We start from the raw sequence: 8,607 nt of genomic DNA on the forward strand, positions 1-8,607 counted from the left end.
CAATCCCATCTCTCCAATCTAATCTCTCCAATCCCATCTCTCCAATCTAATCTCTCCAATCCCATCTCTCCAATCTAATCTCTCCAATCCCATCTCTCCAATCTAATCTCTCCAATCTAATCTCTCCAATCCCATCTCTCCAATCTGATCTCTCCAATCCAATCTCTCCAATCCAATCTCTCCAATCCCATCTCTCCAATCTGATCTCTCCAATCTAATCTCTCCAATCCCATCTCTCCAATCTAATCTCTCCAATCCCATCTCTCCAATCTGATCTCTCCAATCCAATCTCTCCAATCCCATCTCTCCAATCTGATCTCTCCAATCCAATCTCTCCAATCCAATCTCTCCAATCTAATCCCTCCGATCTCATCTCTCCAATCCCATCTCTCCAATCTAATCTCTCCAATCCCATCTCTCCAATCCCATCTCTCCAATCCCATCTCTCCAATCTGATCTCTCCAATCTGATCTCTCCAATCCAATCTCTCCAATCCCATCTCTCCAATCCAATCTCTCCAATCTAATCTCTCCAATCCGATCTCTCCAATCTGATCTCTCCAATCCAATCTCTCCAATCCAATCTCTCCAATCCAATCTCTCCAATCTAATCCCTCCGATCTCATCTCTCCAATCCAATCTCTCCAATCCAATCTCTTCGGAGATATGAGCCCGAGTTTAAATACACAGAAATCACTAATTAGTTTTATGATTTAATTTCCCGAAAGTGGGCGGAGCATAAAATATGTACAAAGTATAAAAAGTTACAGAAATACGAGAAGACACACAAATGACTATAAAATAAAAGGGAATAAAACGTTTACCGAGATCCATCCTGCGACTGGAGCAAGTCAGAGAAAGTCCGCAATCTGTTAGTCGATCGAACCGGCTCCATACGAATCACAAATGTCCCAATGTGCGGGTACTCCATTTATGGGGATATGGATGTAGGCGGGACATTAGTTCTCGGCCAATCAACCCTGGGGGGTGTTCCTGTACCCGCCCACAGGATGTTCTGCGTGCTGAACTGCCCAAAGTCGATTGGACCAGGAACGGTTTGAATCACCAAGTCGGGGATTGGATTTCCAACACCAGCGCATCGGCCCGATCGCGGCAGTACCAATCACTGTTCTGCTGTCACCATCCAGCACCACCTAACCATTTCCTGCATTTTCCTGCCTTCTACCTAAGCCACAAATATGATTTTTATATGTCGGTGTGACCCACAGAGTGCCCCATCAGAGGGGAGTATTCTCATCTCTCTGCAACTAATATTCCAGCTGTTATGAGGGAGGAAACATTCCCTTTGATGGATGGAGACACTTTTAGCTCCCAGACAGATCGGGGCCCCCTGGTGTCATGAAGCCGAAACGTCTGTGTTCCTCTTTTCAGCTTCAGGAAGATGGCCGAGCCTGAGTACATATAGGTGACAACATCTTATTAGCACCCAGGTGTCACTTCCAGCCTGAGGAAGCTCCGCCCCTGCAGATATTAATGGGTGACCATCTGTCTGAGTACCTCTGACTGAATATTTCTGTAATAACAAGGAATGAACTAAATGTACGATTACATATTGCTACAGGTCACATCTCAGCTACTCAAATCTGTACATTTATGTCACAGTGGTGACAACACAACCCCCAATGTCCACACCTAATTGTACAGGTTCCTACACCCAACTGTGCAGCCCCCTACACCCAACTGTGCAGCCCCCTACACCCAACTGTCCAGCCCCCTACACCCAACTGTCCAGCCCCCTACACCCAACTGTGCAGCCCCCTACACCCAACTGTCCAGCCCCCTACACCCAACTGTGCAGCCTCCTACACCCAACTGTGCAGCGCACTACACCCAACTGTGCAGCGCACTACACCCAACTGTGCAGCCTCCTACACCCAACTGTGCAGCCCCCTACAGCAAACCATACAGGCCCCTACATCCAACAGTACAGCCCCCTACAGCAAACCATACAGGCCCCTACACCCAACAGTACAGCTCCCTACACCAAACCATACAGGCCCCTACACCCAACAGTACAGCCCCTACAGCAAACCATACAGGCCCCTACACCCAACAGTACAGCCCCTACAGCAAACCATACAGGCCCCTACACCCAACTGTACAGCGCCCTACAGCAAACCATACAGGCCCCTACACCCAGCAGTACAGCCCCCTACAGCAAACCATACAGGCCCCTACAGCCAGCAGTACAGCCCCTACAGCAAACCATACAGGCCCCTACACCCAGCAGTACAGCCCCTACAGCAAACCATACAGGCCCCTACACCCAACAGTACAGCCCCCTACAGCAAACCATACAGGCCCCTACACCCAGCAGTACAGCCCCCTACAGCAAACCATACAGGCCCCTACACCCAACTGTACAGCGCCCTACAGCAAACCATACAGGCCCCTACACCCAGCAGTACAGCCCCCTACAGCAAACCATACAGGCCCTTACACCCAACTGTGCAGCCCCCTACACCCAACTGTCCAGCCCCCTACACCCAACTGTGCAGCCTCCTACACCCAACTGTGCAGCGCACTACACCCAACTGTGCAGCGCACTACACCCAACTGTGCAGCCTCCTACACCCAACTGTGCAGCCCCCTACAGCAAACCATACAGGCCCCTACATCCAACAGTACAGCCCCCTACAGCAAACCATACAGGCCCCTACACCCAACAGTACAGCTCCCTACACCAAACCATACAGGCCCCTACACCCAGCAGTACAGCCCCCTACAGCAAACCATACAGGCCCCTACACCCAACAGTACAGCCCCTACAGCAAACCATACAGGCCCCTACACCCAACAGTACAGCCCCTACAGCAAACCATACAGGCCCCTACACCCAACTGTACAGCGCCCTACAGCAAACCATACAGGCCCCTACACCCAGCAGTACAGCCCCCTACAGCAAACCATACAGGCCCCTACAGCCAGCAGTACAGCCCCTACAGCAAACCATACAGGCCCCTACACCCAGCAGTACAGCCCCTACAGCAAACCATACAGGCCCCTACACCCAACAGTACAGCCCCCTACAGCAAACCATACAGGCCCCTACACCCAGCAGTACAGCCCCCTACAGCAAACCATACAGGCCCCTACACCCAACTGTACAGCGCCCTACAGCAAACCATACAGGCCCCTACACCCAGCAGTACAGCCCCCTACAGCAAACCATACAGGCCCTTACACCCAACTGTGCAGCCCCCTACAGCAAACCATACACATCAACCTGAATTTCCGTCACTCACCAGCCCTCTGGCAGCTCCAGCGGAGGTCATGATTCCGGGAAGGAATAAGGATGTTGGCGGAGGTCTTTGCCTCCATGTAGACTTGCAGAGTGACCACGTCACCAGTGAAGATGGCTTGGTGGAAGAGGGGGTCAGTACACACGGAGGGCGGTGGGGGTGGAGCTTTCACTAAACCATTCACTGAGGACCTCAATACCACCCTACTCAGTTTTTTCCTTTTCTCCCACCTTTCCTGCTCCTCCGCCTCCAACTGCAGAGAACGTAAAGCTCCACTCGAGAAGGGGAAAGAAAGTGACATGGTCACTCCCCACCCACGCGGGCCACACTAACGTGCTAATATATTCACATGGATCTCCCTGGCCACTAGTGACACCTATCCTCTGCACACCACCACTGGCCACTAGTGACACCTGACTATCCTCTGCACACCACCACTGGCCACTATTGACACCTGACTATCCTCTGCACACCACCACTGGCCACTATTGACACCTGACTATCCTCTGCACACCACCACTGGCCACTAGTGACACCTGACTATCCTCTGCGCACCACCACTGGCCACTAGTGACACCTGACTATCCTCTGCACACCACCACTGGCCACTAGTGACACCTGACTATCCTCTTCACACCACCACTGGCCACTAGTGACACCTGACTATCCTCTGCGCACCACCACTGGCCACTATTGACACCTTATCTATCCTCTGCACACCACCACTGGCCACTAGTGACACCTGACTATCCTCTGCACACCACCACTGGCCACTATTGACACCTTATCTATCCTCTGCACACCACCACTGGCCACTAGTGACACCTGACTATCCTCTGCGCACCACCACTGGCCACTAGTGACACCTGACTATCCTCTGCACACCACCACTGGCCACTATTGACACCTTATCTATCCTCTGCACACCACCACTGGCCACTAGTGACACCTGACTATCCTCTGCACACCACCACTGGCCACTATTGACACCTTATCTATCCTCTGCGCATGACCACTGGCCGCTAGTGACACCTGACTATCCTCTGCGCACCACCACTGGCCACTAGTGACACCTGACTATCCTCTGCGCACCACCACTGGCCACTAGTGACACCTGACTATCCTCTGCGCACCACCACTGGCCACTAGTGACACCTGACTATCCTCTGCGCATGACCACTGGCCGCTAGTGACACCTGACTATTCTCTGCGCACCACCACTGGCCACTAGTGACACCTGACTATCCTCTGCACACCACCACTGGCCACTATTGACACCTTATCTATCCTCTGCACACCACCACTGGCCACTAGTGACACCTGACTATCCTCTGCACACCACCACTGGCCACTATTGACACCTTATCTATCCTCTGCACACCACCACTGGCCACTAGTGACACCTGACTATCCTCTGCACACCACCACTGGCCACTAGTGACACCTGACTATCCTCTGCACACCACCACTGGCCACTAGTGACACCTGACTATTCTCTGCGCACCACCACTGGCCACTAGTGACACCTGACTATCCTCTGCACACCACCACTGGCCACTAGTGACAACTATTTGATGTCACCCAACGTACACTATCCAGGCCACTAGTCACACCTGACTATCCTCTGCACACCACGGACACTCCAGGGCACTAGTCACACCTGACTATCCTCTGCACACCACGGACACTCCAGGGCACTAGTCACACCTGACTATCCTCTGCACACCACGGACACTCCAGGCCACTAGTCACACCTGACTATCCTCTGCACACCACGGACACTCCAGGGCACTATTCACACCTGACTATCCTCTGCACACCACCACTGGCCACTAGTCACACCTGACTATCCTCTGCACACCACGGACACTCCAGGCCACTAGTCACACCTGACTATCCTCTGCACACCACGGACACTCCAGGCCACCAGTCACACCTGACTATCCTCTGCACACCACGGACACTCCAGGGCACTATTCACACCTGACTATCCTCTGCACACCACCACTGGCCACTCAACACAACTGCCCCCTCCAGAGTCCCACTTACACCCGGTGCCCGTCCCCTCTCTATGGTCCCTTGTTGTGTTGATCACAGCTCAGTGTTCGGCCTCCAGCTCGGTCAGCTCCTCGGTGTGCATTGCTTCGTGTTATAAATATCCCAGGAATGTCCTGTGTCATGGTGTCCCCGCACCCGCTCTCATACAGACGCCACGATCTGCCAGGACAGGAGACACTGAACATCCACATTATAGAAGGGGTCGGGAAAAGCATCGTTCTCTATTGCCACGTTTACTCGACTAATTCTCATAATACGAGGATATCAGTGAGCGGACCCAAAGAAGAGGAAATAAGTCATGAAGGAGTCAATGTGCCATTGTGAATAATAGGGTCCAGACTGAACCATTCCACCTTCACTCCGATCACCACAACGGACACACAATATATTGCCAAAAGTATTGGCCCTGCCCCCTCCAAATCCTTGGGTTCAGGTGTTCCAATCCCCTCCATATCATGTGATTCAGGTGTTCCAATCCCCTCCATATCATGTGATTCAGGTGTTCCAATCCCCTCCATATCATGCGATTCAGGTGTTCTAATACCTTCCATATCATGTGATTCAGGTGTTCCAATCCCCTCCCAATCATGTGATTCAGGTGTTCCAATCCCCTCCATATCATGTGATTCAGGTGTTCCAATCCCCTCCCAATCATGTGATTCAGGTGCTCCAATCCCCTCCCAATCATGTGATTCAGGTGTTCCAATCCCCTCCAATCATGTGATTCAGGTGTTCCAATCCCCCCATATCATGTGATTCAGGTGTTCCAATCCCCTCCATGGACACAGGGGTATACAATCAAGCCCCCAGGCAATATTGAACCCTACGGATTAAGACTGGGGGGCCATTAAAGGTCTTGTGTATGGAAAGGGCGGGGCCAACTCAATATTGAACCCTACGGACTAAGACTGGGGGGCAATTAAAGGTCATGGGTGTGGAAAGGGCGGGGCCAACTCAATATTGAACCCTACGGACTAAGACTGGGGGGCCATTAAAGGTCATGTGCGTGGAAAGGGCGGGGCCAACTCAATATTGAACCCTACAGACTAAGACTGGGGGGCAATTAAAGGTCATGGGTGTGGAAAGGGCGGGGCCAACTCAATATTGAACCCTACGGACCAAGACTGGGGGGCCATTAAAGGTCATGTGTGTGGAAAGGCCAGTGGACCGATACTTGGGGCAATACACCTTCAGAGGTGGGAAATCTCTGAAGAAAGGATATAACCATCTCAGGTCTATTATGAGGGGAGAATTCTCTGGTTGGTAAATAGGTGGATGAGGGGAGCGTGTTGCCTGGAGACCAGATGAAGATCTCCCAGAAGCTCCAGATGTCTCATTCTCAGAATGATGTTTACAGACAATTTTCTGCCTCATTTCATACCAAATGGATTCTAAATATGACTCGGAGGAAACGACTCGAAGAATGCTGACACAGACCGGCTCGAAGTTTGCTGCAGACCCTCATGGGGGCAAATCCTCGAGAATGGCATCCAACTCTACAGACTGGAAGATCTGAAGCAGCTGGAATTCCGGGACTGGAGTCAAAGGATTTTCCCTTGGAGCCTCCTCTCAGAACTTCCTTCCACATCAGAAACACGTTCATATTATCACCCATAAATAGGACGGGACCTTCACTGCCGTCTGCCATCGGCCTCTGCTCACCAACCACTCCTTCACTGAGCACGACCAAGGACCAAAAGGAGGAGACACCAAGCTAAGCTTCAATCAGCCCTAGAGCCACAGGAGCTGCAGGGGAAGGAGGGAAGTCCTCAGTGTCTGCGGGAAAAGGTGGAGGGAAGTCCTCAGTGTCTGCGGGGGAGAGAGGAGGGAAGTCCTCAGTGTCTGCGGGAAAAGGTGGAGGGAAGTCCTCAGTGTCTGCGGGGGAAGGAGGAGGGAAGTCCTCAGTGTCTGCGGGGGAGAGAGGAGGGATGTCCTCAGTGTCTGCGGGGGAGAGAGGAGGGAAGTCCTCAGTGTCTGCAGGGGAAGGAGGAGGGAAGTCCTCAGTGTCTGCGGGGGAAGGAGGAGGGATGTCCTCAGTGTCTGCGGGGGAGAGAGGAGGGATGTCCTCAGTGTCTGCGGGGGAGGGAGGGGGGAAGTCCTCAGTGTCTGCGGGGGAGAGAGGAGGGAAGTCCTCAGTGTCTGCGGGGGAGAGAGGAGGGAAGTCCTCAGTGTCTGCGGGGGAGAGAGGAGGGAAGTCCTCAGTGTCTGCGGGGGAGAGAGGAGGGAAGTCCTCAGTGTCTGCGGGGGAGGGAGGAGGGATGTCCTCAGTGTCTGCGGGGGAGAGAGGAGGGATGTCCTCAGTGTCTGCGGGGGAGAGAGGAGGGAAGTCCTCAGTGTCTGCGGGGGAGAGAGGAGGGAAGTCCTCAGTGTCTACGGGAAAAGGTGGAGGGAAGTCCTCAGTGTCTGCGGGGGAGAGAGGAGGGAAGTCCTCAGTGTCTGCGGGGGAGAGAGGAGGGAAGTCCTCAGTGTCTGCGGGGGAGAGAGGAGGGAAATCCTCAGTGTCTGCGGGGGAGAGAGGAGGGAAGTCCTCAGTGTCTGCGGGGGAGGGAGGAGGGAAGTCCTCAGTGTCTGCGGGGGAGGGAGGAGGGAAGTCCTCAGTGTCTGCGGGGGAGGGAGGGGGGGAAGTCCTCAGTGTCTGCGGGGGAAGCCCTCAGTGTCTGCGGGGGAAGGAGGAGGGAAGCCCTCAGTGTCTGCGGGGGAAGGAGGAGGGAAGCCCTCAGTGTCTGCGGGGGAAGGAGGAGGGAAGCCCTCAGTGTCTGCGGGGGAAGGAGGAGGGAAGCCCTCAGTGTCTGCGGGGGAAGGAGGCGGGATGTCCTCAGTGTCTGCGGGGGAAGGAGGAGGGAAGCCCTCAGTGTCTGCGGGGGAAGGAGGCGGGAAGTCCTCAGTGTCTGCGGGGGAAGGAGGCGGGAAGTCCTCAGTGTCTGCGGGGGAAGGAGGCGGGAAGTCCTCAGTGTCTGCGGGGGAAGGAGGCGGGAAGCCCTCAGTGTCTGCGGGGGAAGGAGGCGGGAAGCCCTCAGTGTCTGCGGGGGAAGGAGGCGGGAAGCCCTCAGTGTCTGCGGGGAAGGAGGCGGGAAGCCCTCAGTGTCTGCGGGGGAAGGAGGCGGGAAGTCCTCAGTGTCTGCGGGGGAAGGAGGCGGGAAGTCCTCAGTGTCTGCGGGGGAAGGAGGCGGGAAGTCCTCAGTGTCTGCGGGGGAAGGAGGCGGGAAGTCCTCAGTGTCTGCAGGGGAAGGAGGCGGGAAGTCCTCAGTGTCTGCAGGGGAAGGAGGCGGGAAGTCCTCAGTGTCTGC

General features: G+C 54.3%; 1 protein-coding gene across 10 annotated transcripts in view; it reads right to left on the reverse strand.

Annotated features, from left to right (window-relative positions):
• The window catches only part of LOC149441063 (ankyrin repeat and SOCS box protein 10-like), a 54,605-nt gene extending 49,169 nt beyond the window's left edge, over positions 1 to 5,436 (reverse strand). The window contains exons 1-3 of one of the 10 annotated variants that reach the window (XM_089657812.1): positions 5,246 to 5,395; positions 4,748 to 5,104; positions 3,266 to 4,499 (exon numbers count right to left, since the gene is read on the reverse strand). In XM_089657812.1, the coding sequence (XP_089513938.1) occupies positions 3,266 to 3,563 (298 nt within the window). In that variant the 5' untranslated portion in view covers positions 3,564 to 4,499; positions 4,748 to 5,104; positions 5,246 to 5,395. Of the gene's footprint in view, positions 1 to 823; positions 1,644 to 3,265; positions 5,152 to 5,245 lie in introns of those variants that run through there. The other 9 variants (XM_089657807.1, XM_089657811.1, XM_089657808.1 and 6 more) reach the window with 9 other exon arrangements.
• Between the last annotated feature and the right edge of the window lie 3,171 nt (positions 5,437 to 8,607).

Source organism: Staurois parvus, unplaced genomic scaffold (genome assembly GCF_062004578.1).
Source record: "Staurois parvus isolate SC_StPar_1 unplaced genomic scaffold, SC_StPar_1.0 ptg001031l, whole genome shotgun sequence".
In the NCBI taxonomy this organism is placed as follows: domain Eukaryota; kingdom Metazoa; phylum Chordata; class Amphibia; order Anura; family Ranidae; genus Staurois; species Staurois parvus.